General features: G+C 38.7%; 1 protein-coding gene and 2 pseudogenes across 3 annotated transcripts; 2 read left to right on the forward strand and 1 right to left on the reverse strand.

Annotated features, from left to right (window-relative positions):
* Window positions 1–10: 10 nt before the first annotated feature.
* LOC306644900 (olfactory receptor 1J21-like) lies at window positions 11–940 on the forward strand (the record flags this gene model as incomplete). The annotated part of the gene is made up of 1 exon (XM_079112156.1): window positions 11–940. One exon carries the CDS (start codon window positions 11–13, stop codon window positions 938–940), a length of 930 nt encoding a protein of 309 aa, XP_078968282.1.
* Window positions 941–4,786: 3,846 nt separating this feature from the next.
* Window positions 4,787–5,692, forward strand: LOC306644901 (olfactory receptor 1J21-like; annotated as a pseudogene). The gene has a single exon. The product of its transcript is annotated as an olfactory receptor 1J21-like (transcript).
* A 10,574-nt stretch (window positions 5,693–16,266) lies between these two features.
* Window positions 16,267–17,719, reverse strand: LOC306644902 (olfactory receptor 1J21-like; annotated as a pseudogene). The gene is made up of 2 exons: window positions 17,222–17,719; window positions 16,267–16,716 (listed from the first exon to the last, which is right to left on the reverse strand). The product of its transcript is annotated as an olfactory receptor 1J21-like (transcript).
* Window positions 17,720–19,626: the final 1,907 nt, after the last annotated feature.

Consider the following 19,626-nt stretch of genomic DNA (forward strand, 5'->3'; position numbering starts at 1 on the left):
CTTGAAGATCATGAGGAGGGAGAACCAGAGCAGTGTGTCTGAGTTCCTCCTCCTGGGGTTCCCCATCCAGCCAGAGCAGCAAGGCATGTTCTACACCCTGTTCCTGGCCATGTACCTGACCACGCTGCTGGGGAACCTGCTCATCATCCTGCTCATCAGGCTGGACTCTCGCCTCCACACCCCCATGTACTTCTTCCTCAGCCACTTGGCCCTCACTGACATCTGCTTCTCCTCAGTCACAGCTCCAAAGATGCTCATGAACATGCTGATGCAGACTCAGTCCATCTCATATGCTGGGTGCATTTGTCAGGAAATCTTCTCATTATTCAGAGGTGTTGACAGCTTCCTTCTGACCTCAGTGGCCTATGACAGATATGTTGCCATCTGTCACCCCCTGCACTACATCAGAATGATGAGACAGGGTCTCTGTTTCCTGCTAGTCTTTGTATCCTGGGTCTTGTGTTCTGCTGTGGCCCTTTTGCACACCCTCCTCCTAGTCCGGCTCTCTTTCCTTAGAAACAACACTATTCACCACTTCTTCTGTAACCTCTCTGCCTTACTTAAGCTGTTCAGCTCCGATACCACCATCAATCAGCTGGCCATCCTCATTGTAGGATCAGTGGTCATTACCCTACCATTTATATGTATTCTGGTGTCTTATGGCCACATTGGGGCCACCATTCTGAGAAGACTCTCCATCAAGGGGATCTGCAAAGCCTTGTCCACATGTGGCTCCCACCTCTTTGTGATTTCCCTGTACTATGGAACAATTATTGGACTCTACTTTGTCCTCTCATCTAATAGCAATATTGGCAAAGATGTTGTGTCTGTGTTGTACACTCTGGTCACCCCCATGCTGAATCCCTTTATCTATAGTCTGAGGAATCGGGACATCAAAACAGCTCTGGGAAATGTCCTGAGTAGATTATTTTTGGTTTGATGGGCTTTATCTTCTCAGTTAATGGAAATATGATTTTCACATGTATCATGTCCTCTCTAAATTGCTCTTTTTTAGCCAATCTTTGTTTATTTTTTTGCACTGAAGATTGAAACCAGAGCCTTGTATACACTAGTCCTCTGCTCCTGGGTTACACCCCAGCCCTGATTCTTCTTGACCTTGATGTGAACATCTTTCTTCAATTGTTTCACTGGGAGTATAATGTCTGTCTGTATTGAATTGTCTGGTTAATTGTTAAAAACTTTTTACAAGCATGTATGCACAACTACCTTCTGCTAAAATTTGCCTTTTATAGTGTTTTAGTAAGTGTTTTCACTGCCATGACCTCAATGCACAAAAAGAGCCATTTTAGAACAAGGCTCAGCTCAGACGGCCAATGTCGTCAGGATACACACTCTGCCGTGCTCTGCTTGGAAGACCTACATACTGGACACCACAGCTCCTGCCCCTAGAACTCCAGATGGGTTCCTGGTACATTCTCACTCCTGGACGGTGACTCCCTCTTGGGGGTGGGCGCTCACCCACCTAGTGAAAAGAAAAGAAAATGTGGTCCTTGTGTTTTAGAGACACAAAAAATGATAAAAAAATAAATAAATAAATAAATAAAAGTAGGCAAGGGTTTCCAATCTTTGGAGAGAGTCTAGACAGTGAGTCTCACTTTAAGGAGGTCCCCTTCCCAGCTCTCACTGAACCTGCGGGAAGTACATACCGGCTCAATATGCAGGGTGCCGACCTCATTTCTGCTCAGATTGTGCATGTCCCCACCAGCAGAGTCTGCCTTTCTCTTTTAATGTTTTTATTAGTGCATTTTATGAATACACATAATAGTGGGGCTCATTTTCACATAACCATACATGCATGGAATATGAATCTCTCTTTAATTACTAGTACTTAACACCTTCTCTCCCCTCGTCCCTTCTCCTGTTCACCTTCTTCTACTCTACTGGTAGTCCTTGTATTTATTTATTAGCTCTTTATTGGTGATGTATAGATGTAAATGTAAAGATGAACTTCTCTTTGGTATATTCATATTTGTCCATAGCATGATTTGGTCATTTTCATTCTGCTGGTCCTCACTTTTGCCATTGCTCCTCCATTCCTTCTATGTCCTTCCTCTACCCCAGAGACACCCCTTGTATTTTCACAGGGTCCTTCTCCCACTCTTTATATGAGAGAAAACACTTGACACTAGATTGAGTTTGGCTTATTTCTCTTAGCACGATGTTGTCCAGTTTCATCCATTTACCGGCAAATGTGGTAATATCTTTCATCTTTATGACTAACTAAAACTGTGTATTTAACACAATTTTAAAATCTGTTCATCTGTTGATAGGCTCCTGGGTTGGCTTTCTAACGTGGTTACTGTGAATTGTGTTGCTATACACAACAGTGTGCCTGTATCACTATAGTATGCTTATTTTAGTTCTTTTGGATAAATTCTGACAAGTGGGAGAGTGGGGTCTCATGGTAGTTCTATTCCTAGTTTTTTGAGGAGTCTCCATACTTCTTTCCAAAGTGATTGTACTGATTTGCAGTCACATCAACAATGTAAAATTGTATCTTGGCCCCCACATCCTCACCAGTATTTATTATTATTTCTTTTTTTTTTTAACTCAAAGTGATTATTTTATTCATTTCCCCACTCAAAAATGAACAAAATGTTCTATGGTTCTTCAGTACCACACTCACACAATGCACTATCCTCAAATTAGATTCTACTCTCATGTATAACTAAAAAGAACAAATAAATTTTTTTTAAAAAATAGCAAAGAATATCAGAGAGCTTTCTGAAAGTTATTCAATGTCAATCAGAGGAACCAAAGCTCAGAAACATGTACTTGTAATTTGGGGGGATCTTTTTGAACAGTAAAGCTGACACATAAGAAAGAAAACCACACACCAACACAGCATCCGTTAGCACCCACATTCTCACTCAACTTCAGGCCACCTAAATATCCGTCAAACAACAGTGACAACAATGTTGGGATTGGAAGGTTTGAAGGGTCATTGGGCAGATTATTTAAAATGTGTAGAAATGGATAAACTCATACAGTCCTTAAATGGAAGAGAAGATTATTACTTGTATTCTTGATGATTTCCATTGAATCTTAAAAGAGAGAATATCTCAAAGTAAATTTGATTTAAATTTCCCTGGTTGTTAGGAGTGTTGAACTCATTTTTCATGTATTTTTTGACCATTTGTAATTTTTCTTTTGAGACATGTATGTTTAGTTCTTTTACCCACTTATCGATTGGGTTATTTGGTTGGGTTTTTTATTTTTGGTGTTGTTTTTTTTTTATATTCATTTTGGATATTAATTCCCTATAGAAGGAGTAGCTGCAAAGATTGTCTCCCTCTCTGTAGGCTCCCATGCTCTGGTTTTCTTTGCTGTGCAGAAATTTTTAAATTGGATTCTGTCCCAATTATTAATTCTTGGTTTTATTTCTTGAACTTTAGGGGTCTTGTTAAGAGAGTTGGTGCTTGTGCCAATATGTTGAAATGCTGAATCTGTATTTTCTTCTAACAAATGCGGAGTTTCTGCTCTAATTCCTGTGTCTTTGATCCACTTTGTGTTGACTTTTGTGTAGGGTGAAATAGGAATCTACTTTCATTCTTCTATGTATGGATAACCAATATTTCTGGCACCATTTGCTAAAAATCCCATATTTTTCCAACATGTTTTTGGTACCTTTGTTGATGATCAGATGACTGTATCTATGTGGGTCAGTTAAAACTGTGATTATGTGGGTAACTATCTTCTGTTGGTCTTCGTGTCTGTTTTGGTGTCAATGCCATGCTGCTTTTGTTACTATGGCTCTGTAGTATAATTTGAGAACGGGTATTGTGATGCCTCCTGCTTCATTCTTCTTGATCAGTAGTATATTGGCTATTTTGGGTCTTTCATTCTTCCAAATGAATTTTAGGACTGTTTTTTCTAGTTTCATGAAAAATGCTCATGATATTTTGATGGAGATTGCATTGAAAGCACATAAAACTTTTGATAGTCTGTCGTTTGGGTGATATTAATTCTATCTATCCAAGAACATGGGAAGCCTGCCCATTTTCTAAGGTCTTCCTTCATTTCTTTCTTCCTGTTCTATAGAGGTCTTTCACCTCCTTGGGTAGAGTAATTTCAAACTATTTTATTTTTTGAGATCATTATGAATTGAATAACTTTCCTGATTTCTTCTCAGTAATTATTGGAGTACAGGAAAGAAATTATGTATGTGCATCTTGTATCCCTTTTGCTCGTCAGCTCTCTGAGTCTTCAGGTGGGGTGTTTTGGGTCTTCTAGATGTAGTCATGTTGGCAGCAGACAGATAATTTGAGCTCCTATTTTCCTATTTATGTCCTTTTAATTTCCTCCTCTCACCTGATTGTCCTGTTTAGAATTTCAAGGACTATGTTGAATAGGAGTGGTGAGAGTGGACATCCCTTTCTTGTTTTTGTATTTAGAGGAAATGCTTTCTGTTTTTCTCCATTCGGATTGTTGTTGACTTTGAGTTTGTGTTTGAAACATATCTGATCTGATAAGCATTAAAATATTTCATGTTTTCTCCAAATGATGCTGGTGTTGGTTCCAAGAGGACAAAAATCTTCTCTGTTCAGAACCTCTCTAGCCCAATAATGTGGAAAAAATCTTGAAATATTTGAATTAAAATGCACAAACTGACTAGTCCAAAGCCAGGGTTTTATTGTGCAGTAGTCACAATGATGTCTCATTCTTTCACATTTCCAACTCTTTTTCATATCCAGCAAAAGAGAAGAAGAACTTTAGGAGGGATAATCAAAGCAGCGAGGTTGATTTTCTCTTCCTGGGGTTCCCCATGCATCCAGAGGAGCAAGGCATGTACCTGACCACAGTGCTGGGGAATCTGCTCATCATCCTGCTCATCAGGCTGGACTTGCACCTCCACACCCCCATGTACTTCTTTCCCAGTCACTTGGCCCCCACCAACATCCCTTTCTCATTTGTCACTGTCCTAAAGATGCTCATGGACATGTTGACACTGTCAATCCGTCTCATATCCTGGATGCATTGCACAGGTATATTTCTTATCATTTACGGGTCTTGACAGCTTCCTTCTGACATCAGTAGCATATGACAGATATGTGGCCATATGCCAACCTCTCCACTACACCATCATGAATGAGTCAGAATCTGTTTCCAGCTAGTTGTTGTGTCTTGGGTTTTATCCTTTGCCAATTCCTTTGTACAAACCATCCTCCTAGACCGTCTCTTTCCTGAGAGAGAACTCTCTGCCCCACTTCTTCTGTGATCTCTCTGCTTTACTAAGCTGTCCAGCTCCGACACCACTGTCAATGAGCTGGTTATTCTCATTGTAGGATCAAAGCCATTCATATGCATTTTGGTCTCTTATGGCCACATTGGGGCCACCGTCCTGAGAAGACCCTCCATCAAGGGGATCTGCAAAGCCTTGTCCACATGTGGCTCCCACCTCCCTGTGGTTTCTCTGTACTATGGAGCAATTATTGGACTCTACTTTGTCCCCTCATCCAGTAGCAATAAAGACAAAGACGTCACTGTGTCTGTGTTGTACACTGTGGTCACCCCTATGCTGAATCCCTTCATCTACAGTCTGAGGAATCATGATGTGAAAGGAGCTCTGGGAAACATCCTCAGGAGAGGAAGATTTTTCAGCATGAAGGACAATTTTTTTATTATGGATATTATATCTTCTCAGTCCTCACATGTATCATTTTATCTCTGAATTGCTGTTTCTTGATAATTCCTGATATAAAAGTCTTTATTCAGCTTTGCTTCACTTTGAATCCAGTTTTGTCTCTGTTTAACTTTCTTGTGATCTTAGAGTCTCAGGAAAGATTTTCACAAACACATCTGCAGACTGTTACTTTTCACTTAGTATCCTTGTCTTACCAGCATTGGAATTTTTTACTTAGTCAGGGTCATCATTCTTTTTAAAACCTGGTTGGTTTTCTTTTTATAACAAAGCTTTTTTACTCTCACGAGATAACACAGTTAATTAGAAATTAAGTTTTTGGTGAATTGTATTTATTCACCCATTTTTATTTTAAAATTGACATAAAAGTTGTACATATTTACAGATAAACTCTTGTTATTTGTTGTGCTGAAATTATTCCGAATCATTACTTCTAACTTCTTTGACATATGCAGTGACATTATTATTATCTTTAGTCAAGCTACAGTGCAACAAATCCCAGAATTATGTAACTAACTTACAGTTAATCAATCAACTTTTCTTTGTCCCTCCTCCCATATTCTCATCAGCTATTTATAATAACTTATTCAAAATCAATTATTTAAATTATTCTACTGGAAATATGGTAATTATTTAGTTATTTTACTAGAGATATGGTAATCAGGTATATAACTTTTTTTTCCCAAAGAGAGATGGCCCACTCATAAATGTAAATGAGATGGATTGATGCAGAAATTCCTAAACAAAATAAATACAGGACAAAATGTGAACAGGAACTTGGTTGGAGCCCTCAAGGCTGTGGAAAGTTCAACCGGGTGTGAGTCACAGTATCAATAGCAGGGATTTTTTGAAAGACCTACCAGGTGGTGTGGTAATTATGGAAAATCAGTCCACTCTGATCTGGGGGTTCAGGTTCTGTAGCTGTGGGCTGAAGAACTGGTGGGCAGAACGTGAGGAAGTGCAGGCCACCTGAACTGAGTTCAGGCAGGACTTCAGTGCAGTTTAATCCACCTGTAATTTATAGCAAATGAAAAAAGGTACTTTCTTGCCCAAGTATACAAACGTAGAGTTCCATGTTTTCATCTGAAGTAGTGAAGTCTATTCTTAGTGCTCAAGAAACTGCCTCTGCTCCAGGCAAAGGCACTAGACCCCATTCTCCTAACCTGGTTACTGTGACAGATGTTTCTATGTTAATTATTCCCGTTACTATGTGGTGAAGGGACAAAAGTAAAATTTAAGAAAGATAATAGCAAGCAAGTGTCATGAATCTAGCCACAGTTGGAGGAAGTGGAACTCAGGTTACTGTGTGATGTGAAATGCTGAGACCTGTAAACCACATGAATACTTCTCAAACCCCAGAAATATTTTACCCATTTTACTTGAGTTTTACATTCCAAAATAGCTTATAAATAAAATAACATATATACAGTTCAAATATGTGTGCATATATGTAATGTACAAATTATGTGGATGTTCATGTATATGTGACATATGACCACATTTTCAATAATATAAATAAAAGAAATATTCATTTAACTATCTCTAGACAATTAAAAACTAACACCATTATTGAAACTCCTTAGGTCCCTCCTCAATTGTATCTTCTTTCCTCCTGAGAGAACCTACTACCTTGAATATTTACAAAGTCCCTTATATAAAATATACATTTTATACTTTTGTAGTGATTCTTAAATTTGCCTCCTCCAGGAGTGTATATAAATTGTATAATACTCTATTTTGCCAGGTTTCATTTTTGTGGAGACTATTGTCCTCGTGAAATTCATCTATATATTTTCATCTTCCACTGTGAACCCATAGCAGACAAATCTCCTCAATGTTAGTATCCATTTTTTTCTTTCAGCATTTTAATACAATGAAAAATATGCCAACAATGGTCTCATACTGCACTTAATGTGCATATGCAACAGATCTGGTGATTGTATTCTCAGGAAAGAAATTGGATTGTAAGATATGCATTTATTTCATTTAACTTCACTGCTAAACTGTTCTACAAAATAGATACACTAAGAAGCCTGTCTGAAAAAAAAAAAAAAAAAGAAGCCTGTCTGAAAAAGTTCATATGAAATCATGGCAACTGCATGACATCATAGAAAATGCATAATAATAGAGATAATAAAAAGATCAGTGATGCTAAGACTTTAGTGCAGGGACGGGAGGGATGAGTAGGTAGAGCAAAGAGAATGTTAGGGTAGAAAATTTATTCTATGTGATGCTGTAGCAGTGGGTACCTGTCACTATGCCCTAGTCAAAAACAAAGCTGAAACAAACAAACAAAAAGGGAAAGTAATCACGAGGGTACAACACAAAGCATGAACCCTAATGAAAACTATGGATTTTAGTTAATAATGTAAGAATTTTGGTTCAATTGTAGCAAATGTTTTACACCAATGCAAGATGTCAATGGAGGAGGGTAAAGATGTCAATAGAGGAACTGTGGCCAGAGATTGGGAAAAGAGCTGTCTGAACACTTCCTGTTCATTTTTATTTTATTCATAAACATAAAGCATATCTTAAAAATCTTTTTTTTAAAAATTATACTATTTTAAACCTGTATCCACAGAGTTCCTGTTACTTTACCTCGTAACACATGGTATTGACAAGGAGATTTTAAAAATGTTTTGCAAGTGTTGTGAATGACAAATTAACTTTCATTGTACTTTTACTTTCTACTTCACTGACCATTAAAGCAACAAAGCATCTGTCACTAGGTTCACTGGACATTTTGGACAGAGATGGCTGGCTCTCCACTCACATTTCACCATTTGTGAAGTTTCACTGGGAGGGAGCTGCTACATTTTCATCTAACCTAGGTGAGTCTCAGTGACATTGTTCCTAGTGGAAGAAAATGTATGGTTTTTCTTGGTCAAGATTTTTACAAACACATGAATCTATTCACGTATTGGACGGAAGCAGATCATAGATGATTCCCTCAGTGCTTGGAGACAATGGAGCCTGATTCCTGAATTACCACATGGTGGAAAGTCATCTACCCACCAGGAGACCTACCCTCCACCATTACAACAACCATCATTACCCTTGCTACTAAAAATTCCCTCAAGTGAAATAAGTGATCACGTCTTCCTCTTGCCTTTCTATTAGGTGGTTTGTATTTTACATATTTGATTGTAGACAGTTTTCATATAATGTGGATATTAATCCTTTGTCCTTGCACACAGAGAAAATGTCTTCTGTATTTTTATAGTTACCTTAAAAATGGGTATGAATGTCTCAATTTTAATGTGTTTGAAGTACTTAACTCATCTGTTTGGCTGGTGTTCTTGATTTTAATGTGATTCTTTGAGGAAATCACCTTGCAGTGGCCACCATTGTGTTTTCTAGACACTAAGGAAGAGACCTGGCATCAGGAAAAGCACATTCTGATAAAGAGGAACTTCTACTTCTTTTCAAGAAAATGTCTGACATTTGTGTCAAGTAGAGATATCCAGTGAAATTCCTTCTAACACAATTCCATAGTTAATATGGAATTAACTAACACCAATTCAACACACACAGGCTTTATGGAAAATTTAGTTGTGCAAGATATTGTCAGAGTCTAGGGGACATTTGTGACTATGGAAATTAGGAGTTAACTGAGTCCCTTGCATGAAACACATGCACCCAACCTAATTAATATGCTATGATAAGAACTGAGCTAGATTTCACCAGTTAGCACATCACTACATATATGTCTTGATAATTATTCAACTTTACCCATTATAGCAGCACTTGGAGAGTCCCTCCCTGAATAGAATTTTGGAGTGGCTCCGCCCAGTGAATCAGATCACTGTGTGTCAACCAGATATCTATGAAGCATAAAAAATAAGATACAGGGGCGGATGTTGCTGCCTCAGATGTCACTGAGGCCAGCGGAAGGTCTTCTCTGGAAGGCAGGAGTGCAGCTGTGCCTGAGGCCACTGCCACAGAGGCCCGAGGCCTTTTCTCTGGGCACTGCTGCAGCCGTTGCTGCTGTTGCAGTCGCCATCCTGGGAGGTCCGTTGCCCTCAATGCTGCCTCGGATGCCCGGCTGCTACCAGAGCAGCTGCCGCTCCCTGGAGGTCACCTGGAGTCTCCTCTCTGGGTGCTGCTGCAGCCGCAGCCACAGCCGCCACACCACCACTGCTGCCGCAGTCCCCACCTGCTGCCCATGCCACCGTTGTCCGCAGCTGCTGGCGACCCCCTGCCTGCTGCCATGGACTCCTGCTGCTACCACTTCCACCACTGCCCAGAGGCCTGCTGCCAGGAAGACCCCAGGTTTGGTTGCACCCCACCACATTCATTTGAGATGCCAGCCAGAGCTTGGGGTTTGTTTGGGGTGCCTATGGGTTTACTGTCACTGCCACCTTGGGGCACAGTCACCCCTGTCTGGGGACACCCACCAGGACCAGGAGGCTCAGTGTTGGGGGGCCTATGGTGTGGCTGCACCTGGGGTCTTCCTCCTGGGAGTGTGTCTTGCAGCCATCTAGTTACCGTCCCTCAGGATCGCGCATCCCTGGGGTCTCTCTCCAATTCCCAGTGGCATTGAGATCTTGGGCCTGCATCATGGCCGAATCCAGGACATCTGAGGCCCAGATTGGTGGGGTAGTGACTGGGGCTTCCAGGGCCTGTTGGGGTGAGGTGGTCTTGTGGGAAGTCGGAGACAGCATAGAGAAGCTTCCGGACACTGGCAGAGAGAGTTGTTCAATATTTGACAGAGATTTATTTTATTTTTGTGTTTTTTTCCTCTGACATCTCACTCCACCACATTTGGAGCAGGGTGTTTTTTGTGCATTAGCTTGTTGAAGATGGTGATATATGCATGGTATTTTGTAGTTCTGCTGTATATTCTGTATGTTCTTATGTTCTTAATGTTTTTCTTCTCTTTATATGTATTCTTCTTCTCACTTGTCTGTCTTCCTAGATTCCCTTTCTACCTTTTCTCCACCTAGCAGCAAATCTCTGTTGGTTCCTCTTTCACTCTTCCTGTGGATTTTTGCTTCTGGCTTCTTTCTTTCCACCTCATGAACACCATGTCCCTCACTACTTGTGTTCTTTCTTTGTCCACTATTTGAGATGGTAAATCTGTTTATCAAATTTTCTGTTTTTATTATGGACAGTGATTGAACTCATCATTGCTGTTTATAGCAAGAGAGCTGTGAATGCCTTGCTGGGAATTATTAGATTTGGGGCTGTACATTGTTTGCACTGGGTATTGTTAGTATTGGTCTCCCTCTTAAAGGCAGGAAACTGGAACTCTTCAGTGACAATATAGGTCTACAGGGTTGAATCTGTATCATCTCAGATTCATGGCAGTACAGATGGGAGAACACATAAGCAACATTAAAAAACAAGGGAACAAAATGCCACAAAAAAGCCAAGATGCTCCAATAAGAGAAGTCACTGACAACACAGTAGAAGAAATTTCCACGAAAGAGTTTAGAATGTACAAGGTTAATCTGATCTGCAAAGTAAAGGATGGTATAAAGAGTGAAATCAAAGAGAAAATACAAGAAGTAAAAGATCATTTCAATAGTTAGAGATTGGGGGCGGGGGGAAACCAAGCAGAAATCATCAAAATGAAGGAATCAATAAATCAAACTATAAATTCAATGATGCTTTCCATCATTGACCATTTGGAGTACAAAACCTCAGACAATGAAGACAAACTGTTTAATATTGAAAATACAGTTCACTATGCAGATAAAATGGTAATAATCCATGAACAGAACTTCCAAGAATTATGGGACAACATAAAAAAGACCAAATTTAAGTTTTATTGGGATAGAAGAAGGAGCAGAGATACAAACCAAAGGAATGCACAATCTTTCCAATGACATAATATCAGAAAATTTCTAAACCTAAAGAATGAAATGGAAAATCAAATACAGGAGGCTTAGAAGAGCCCAACTGTAGAAAACTAGAGCAGACCCACACCAAGACACATTATAATGAGATTGACCAAAATACAGAATAAGGATAAAATCTGAACAGCCATGAAAGCAAATAAAAAAAAAATGAAAAAAAAATTAAACATAGGGGAAAAACAATTTGGATCTTAACTGATTTCTCAACCCAGACCCTCATAGCTAGGTCATTGAACATGAAACAGCATATTTCAAGCTCTGAAAGAAAAATGGATGCCAACCAAGAACTTTATATACAGCAAAATTAAGTTTCAGATTTGAAGGTGAAATAAAAATCTTCTGTGATAAGCAAAAGTTAAAAGAATTCACAATTAGAAAGGCTACAGAACATTCTCAACAAAATATTCCATGAGGATGAAGTAAATAAAAAAGTGAAAACCAGCAAAGGGAGGAACTACACTAAAGGAGAAAAGCCCAAATAAGAAAAGTCCAAGACCAGTCAATCAAAGGAGAAAACTAAATCAAATTAAACACCGGAAATAAACCAAAAGACTGGGAATACAAGTCATATCTCAGTAATAGCCTTGAATTTTAATGCACTAAACTCATCAATCAAAAGACATGGACTTGAAGATTGGATTTAAAAACTAGACCCAACATTATGCTGTCTCCAACAGACTTATGTCACAGACAAAGACATCCACAGACTGAAGGTGAAAGTATGGGAAAAAACATATCACTCATATGGATTGTGTAAACAAGCAGGGGTTTCCATCCTCACATCAGGTAAAGTGGACATCAAGCCAAAGTTCATCAGAAGGGACAAAGAAGGTCATTTCATTCTACTGAAGGGGATTATATATCAGCAAAATATAACAATTGTAAATATTTATGCCCCAAACAATGGAGCATCTATGTATATCAAACAAACTCTTCTCAATTTCAAGAATCAAATAGACCATAACACAATAATACTGGATGACTTTAACTCACCTCTCTCACTACTGGACAGATCTGCTAAACAAAAGCTAAATAAAGAAGCTATAGAACTAAATAATATAATCAATAATTTTGACTTAACAGATATATAGAATACTTCATTCATCAACGAGCAAATACACTTTTGTCTCAGCAGCACATGGATCTTTCTCTAAAACAGACCATATCTTATGCCACAAAACAACTCTTAGTAAATACAAAAAAAAATGGAGATAATACCCTGCATTTTATCATGACTGAAGTTAGAAATCAATAATAAAATAAAGCTACTCTAAATGATGAATGGATAGTAGAAGAAATCAAGGATGAAATGAAAACATACTTAGAGGTAAATGAGAATATTGACACAACATATGAAAATCTCTGGGACACTATGAAGGCAACACTAAGAGGAAAGTTCATTGCATTGAGCTCATTTATTAAAAGGATAAAAAGTCAACAAATAAATGACTTAACATTACATCTAAAGCCCTAAAAGAAGAACAAATCAACACCAAAAACAGTAGGAGACAGGAAATAATTGAAATCAGAACTGAAATCAATGAAATTGAAACTAAAGAAGTAATTGAAAAAAAATCCCTGAACAAAAAGTTGGTTCTTTGAAAAAAATCAATACAATTGATTAAACCCACAACCACACTAATGAAGAGAACAAGAGAGAAAATCCAAATTATTAAAATATGTGATGAAAAAGGAAACATCAAAATAGACACTACTGACATACAGAAGATAATTAGAAACTATTATGAAAATTTATACTCCAATAAAATAGAAAATATTGAAGACATTGACAATTTCTAGAGACATACAACCTACCTAAATGGAATCAGAAGTCCATACAGGATTAAATAGAATGAAATAGAAAATGAGATAGAAAATAAGTAATGAAATAGAAAATGCCTGTAAAAGCCTACCAATTAAGAAAAGCCCAGGACCAGATGGATTCTCAGCCAAGTTCTACAAGACCTTGAGAGAAGAATTAACACCAATACTCCTCAAATTATTCCATGAAAAAGAAAAAGAGGGAACCCTTCTATGCTCATTCTATGAGGCTAATATCACCCTGATACCAAACGCAGTCGAAGTCACATCAAGGAAAGAAAACTTCAGACCAATATCCCTTATGAACAAAGATGCAAAATTCTCAATAAAATTCTGGTGACTTGCATACAAAAACATATTAAAAAGATAGTGCACCACAATCAAGTGGGGGGTTTGGAAAACAATATATGTAATTCATCATATCAATAGAGTTAAAAACAAGAATCATATGATCATCTCATTAGATGCAGAAGCATTTGACAAAATACATCACCCTTTCATGTTCAAAACACTAGAAAATCTAGGGAGAGTAGGAACATACCTCAAAATCATAAAACCATATATGCTAAACCCAAGGCCAACATAATTCTAAACAAAGAAAACTTGAAAGCATTCCCTCTAAAAACTGAATAAAAACAAGGATGCCCTCTTTCACCACTTTTATTCAACATTGTCCTTGAAACTCTAGCCAGAGCAATTAGAACAAAGAAATTAAAGGTATACAAATAAATAAAGATGAACTCAAACTGTCACTATTTGCCAATGATATGATTCTATATTTGGAAGATCCCCAAATTCCACAAAATATCTTCTAGAACTAATAAATGAATTCATCAAAGTAGCAGGAGATAAAATCAATACCCATAAATAAGACACATACCTAAACATCAGTAATGAATCTACTGAAACAGAAATAAAGAACACTACCCCATTCACAATTGCCTCAAAAAATAAAAATAAAAATAAACAACTTGGGAATCAATCTAACAAAAGAGGTAAAAGACCTCTACAATGAAAACTATAGAACATTAAAAAAAAAGAAAGAAACTTGAAGAAGATCTTAGAAGATGGAAAGACCTTCCATGCTCCTGAATAGACAGAATTAATATTGTCAAAATGGCCATACTATCAAAAGCAGTATACAAATTTAATACAATTTCTATTAAAATCCCAATGACATACTTCATAGAGCTAGAAAAAGCAATCATGAAATTCGTTTGGAAAAATAAGAGACCCAAAATAGCCAAAGCAATCCCTATCAAGAAAAGTGAAGCAGGAGGCATCACAATACCAGATTTCAAAACTATACTACAGAGCTAAAGTTATAAAAATAGCATAGTATTGCCACCAAAACCAACTTGTAGACCAATGGTACAGAATAGAAGACACAGAGACAAACCCACATAAATACTGGTATCTCATACTAGCCAAAGGTGGCAAAATCATTCACTGGATAAATGATAGCTTATTCAACAAATGGGTCTGAGAAAAATGGAAAGTCACATGTAACAAAATGAATTAAACCCTTATCTCTCACCCTGCACGAATTTCCACTCACTGTGGATCAAAGACTTAGGCCGTAGAACAGAGACCCTGCGACTACTAGAAGAAAAAGGAGGCCCAAATATTCACCATCTCAGCCTGGGACCTGACTTCCTTAACAAGACACCTAAAGCACAAGATATTAAGTCAAGAATTAATAAATGGGATGGACTCAAACTAAAAAGCTTCTTTTCAGGAAAAGCAACAATGAGTAATGTGAAGAGAGAGCCTACAGATTGGGAGAAAATCTTTACCACATGCACCTCAGATAAAGCATTAATCTCGAATATGTATAAAGAACTCAAAAAACTTAACACCAAAAAAACAAATAACCCAATCAATATAGGTGCTAAGGAACTGAGCAGACACTTCACAGAAGAAGATATACAAACCATCAACAAACATGAGAAAATGTTCAACATTTCTAGCACTAGAGAATTGCAAATCAAAAGTACTCTAAGATTTCATCTCACTTCAATCAGAAAAGCAATTATCAAGAATACAAACAACAATAAATGTTGGCGACAATGTGGGGGAAAAGGTACACTCATACACTCCTGGTGGGAATGGAAATTGGTGCAACCACTCTGGAAAGCAGTATGGGGTTAGAAAACTTGGAATGGAACCACCATTTGACTGAATTACCCACTCCTCAGCTTATACCCAAAGGACTCAAAATCAACATACTATAGTGACTCAGTCACAACAATGTTTATAGCAGCTCAATTCACAATGTCTAAACTACAGAACCAAACTAGATGCCCTTCAGCAGTTGAATGGATTAAGAAAATGTGGTATGTATATATGATGGAATATTACTCACCTTTAAAGAAGAATGTAATTCTGGCGTTTGCTGATAAATGGATGGAGTTAGAGAATATAATGCTGAGTGAAATAAGCCAAACCCAAAAAACAAAGGCCGAAAGTTTTCTCTGAGATGGGAAAGCAAATTCACAACAAGGTGGGGCTAATAGGGAAGAATGCAGTTACTGTAAATTAGGTAGAGGGGAGTGAAGGGAGGGGAAGGGATTTTGGGGGAAGGAATGATAGTAGAGTAAAACAGACATTATTGCACCATGCACATGTATGACTGCATGACTGATGTGATCCTGCAATATGTATAATCAGAAAAATGAAAGATTACACTTTATTAATGTATTATCTTTCAAAGTGGATGAGCACATTTTACTGTCATATACAACTAACTAGAACAAATAAAATAAAATAATTTAAAAGAAGGTAAATCTAGATTTCTAACTGAGGTTACACACCAATATTAAAACACAGGAAATTACAAATATAAACAAAAAATAAAATCATGAAACTATGAAAAGACAATACATTTAAGGAGAAAAAAATTTCACAAAAGGTTGAATAATATCACAATGAAATTATTCCCCTACTGAGGATGTTTCTAGTGCTTCTTTTATATCCCGATTCCTCAGAGTGTAGATGAAGGGATTCAGCATGGGGGTGACCACAGTGTACAGCACAGACACAGTGACATCCTTGTCTTTACTGCTATTAGATGAGGGGACAAAGTAAAGTGCAATAATTGCTCCATAGTACAGGGAAACCACAGAGAGGTGGGAGCCACATGTGGACAAGGCTTTGCAGATCCCCTGGATGGAGGGTCTTCTCAGGATGGTGGCCTCAATGTGGCCATAAGAGACCAGAATGCACATGAATGGCAGGGTAATGACCACTAATCCTACAATGAAGATGGCCAGCTGATTGACAGTGGTGTCTGAGCTGGACAGCTTAAGTAAGGCAGAGAGGTCACAGAAGAAGTGGAGCAGTGTGTTGTGTAGATGTTCAGAAACGGGTTTGCTGAGGGTGAGGATGAACGATGCCTCCCCTACCTAGCCTTGTGCAGCGCGCTTACTGAGCCATCAGAGATCAAGCTCCGAAGACACGGATCTAATTTTATTTAGGGTTGCACAGGACATATACAGGCACAGGTTAACATGCTTTTAAAGTATAACAGAGTCAGCCTATAGGTGGACTATACGTTGAGGGTACAGTAGTGTAAACAAAACAAGCATGCCTAAGCAATCCTGCCCAGCAACAGGTCTGAGACAAAGAACTCGGGGGATGGCAAGCTCCAGACACAGCATGAGGCAAGGTAGTCCGGGTGAGCTCACATCACAGCTTGTTGGGATGCTTGACAGAACGAGGCCTCCCCTCAGCTCAAACTCAGCCTCAGCAACTGCAAAGACCTTCATTCCATGGCGAGTCTTTACCATTACCTCAGTTTCTCTCTTCAGATGCTTTGGCTTGCTTAGACCATGGTGTCAGTGACTGCTGTCAGGTAAGCTTGAGGAATGTTCCCTACAGTGTTGCCTCTAAAAAAGAGACCTGGGCTAGGAGGAGGGTGTGCACAAGGACAATGGCAGAGGACAAGACCCCAGACATCACCACTAGCAGGAAACAGAGGCTCTGTCTCATCATTCTGGCTTAGTGAAGAGGATGACAGATGACACATATCTGTCATAGGCCATTGAGGTTAGAAGGAAGATGTTGAGACTTGCAAACAATACAAAAAATAATTCCTGACAAATGCACCCAGCATATGAGATGGACTGAGTCTGCATCAGCATGTTCATGAGCATCTTTGGACCTGTGACTGAGCAGAAGCAGACGTCAGTGAGGGCCAAGTGGCTGAGGAAGAAGTACATGGGGGTGTGGAGGCGAGAGTCCAGCCTGATGAGCAGGATGATGAGCAGGTTCCCCAGCAGCGTGGTCAGGTACATGGCCAGGAACAGGGCGTAGAACATGCCTTGCTGCTCTGGAGGAGAAACTCAGACACACTGTTCTGGTTCTCCCTCCTCATGCTCTTCAAGTTCTCTTTTGCTGGAGATGAAAAAGAGATGGAAATCTGGAAGAATGAGAAGTCATTGTGAATACTAAGTAATAGTATCATGGTTTTTAATTAATCAGTATGAGCACTTTAACCTGATTATCTCAGGCTGTTTGTCCACTAATAGGCTAGTGACAGTCTGAAGAAAAGATGACATTTTTCCACTTATAGAACAACTGAACATCTTGGGAGAAACCATGAAACAGCAGAATGCTTATCAAATCAGACAAAGTTACAACTTGAGGGGTTCAGGATTGAAATTTGAGAATAGGGAATTAGTGTGCATGGCCATGTCAGTAATAAGCTAATAAACACTATTAGATGATGTGATGTCTAATGGTTTTTACACCTCTCTTAACCTTCACCATGCCATTGAAATACACTTTAAATCCCATTAATATGGACAATGATAATGCCCCAATAAAAAATGTGGAAAAAAGTAAAGGAAAATATCATTCGAGAGCTAAGATAGTGGGTCACTATATAATTTATCATAAACTCATTTGGGGATTTAACTACAATTTATGAACCAATTCTTGCAAGTTGATTGAAATTATCTTTTAAATGCTATATCCTTTAGCAAACTATGTTAAAATTTTATTTTTGTGACCTTGTGAGCTGATGTGGATTATACTTTTGGTTGTTACTTATCAATGTATCAGTAACAATCAGTTTATCACAATGAAAACAGTAATTAGCTATCAGTTGAACATGTAGGTTGTTTCTAATATTTTGCTGGTTCCAGCATTGTTGCAACCAACATTGTTCTTGTATCATTTTTCATACCAGCATATATATCTGTAACATAAACTCTTAGAAATTAATTGGAGGGAAAATATTCATGGTTTTGTTAGAGTGTGTCAAAATACTAGAAGCTAAGGTGATAAGGAAGCCAATTCTTATAATCTAAAAAGAGTTCTTCACAGAAGAACCCATCATGAGAAGACAATGAGAATGGGCACTCCAGTTTAGTATCTGGAGCCAGGGCATTTGAGAAACAGAAAATTCCAGACCATGGTCACTCTGGAGTCAGAGAATTATTGAGGAGCCAAGGTATAGAAGTCCATTTACATTATCATTAAAATTTCTGTCTAGTCTAGACAGTAGTGCATTCAAGTAAAGGATTAAGTAAGAAGTGATTAATCTCACTGACTTCTAGGTAGATATCAGATGATACCAAAGAGAAAGTGTCAGCAGGAATCTGAATAGGAGGTGGTTGCTGCAGTTCAGGTACAAACTGATGCCCTCCTGTGTCGCTGGCTCTTTGCGGTTCCAAAATCCATGGATATTTGTCACCTCCTGCAGCAACAACTTGCATGGGTCTTATGGGTGGTGGAGTGGAAACTGAGGCACTTCTATCTTTCTCTTTAGTACGCTGCTTTCTTGTTTGTTTGTTTATAGAGGATAGGGGAAATGAGGTTTACTTGCTTTGAGAGGAGAGAGAGAGAGACCCCGCTTATCAGAGAGAAAGAAACTTTGCTTAAGAGAGAAACTTTGAAAGAAAGACAGGTTTTTCTTAGAGCTTAGAAGGAGAGAGGCCTGCCACGCCTTAAAGTCCTGCATCCTGTGAACTAAGGGTGTGTCTAACCTTCTAGTACCTAAGGTCCCCTAGTGATGCGTCTCAGTTCTCTGTTCCGCAATCTGCCTTCCGCAGCTGCCCCTACTCACTGCTGTGTTTTTCCCTCTGGCTGCTTCTAATGGCTGCTATATCGTGTTTTTCCCTCTGGCTGCTGCCCCGCGTGTGTCTTCTTCTACTAGCTTTTCTGGTAATGGCTGCTGCTTGTCTGTCTTGCTCTGCCTACACTTATATCACCTCCAGGACGCAAAGACTAGGCGAGATGCTCTAGCAGGCAATTAGTGCTCGAGAACACATGCGCATA

Source organism: Sciurus vulgaris (genome assembly GCF_902686455.1).
Source record: "Sciurus vulgaris genome assembly, chromosome: 15".
NCBI lineage: Eukaryota > Metazoa > Chordata > Mammalia > Rodentia > Sciuridae > Sciurus > Sciurus vulgaris.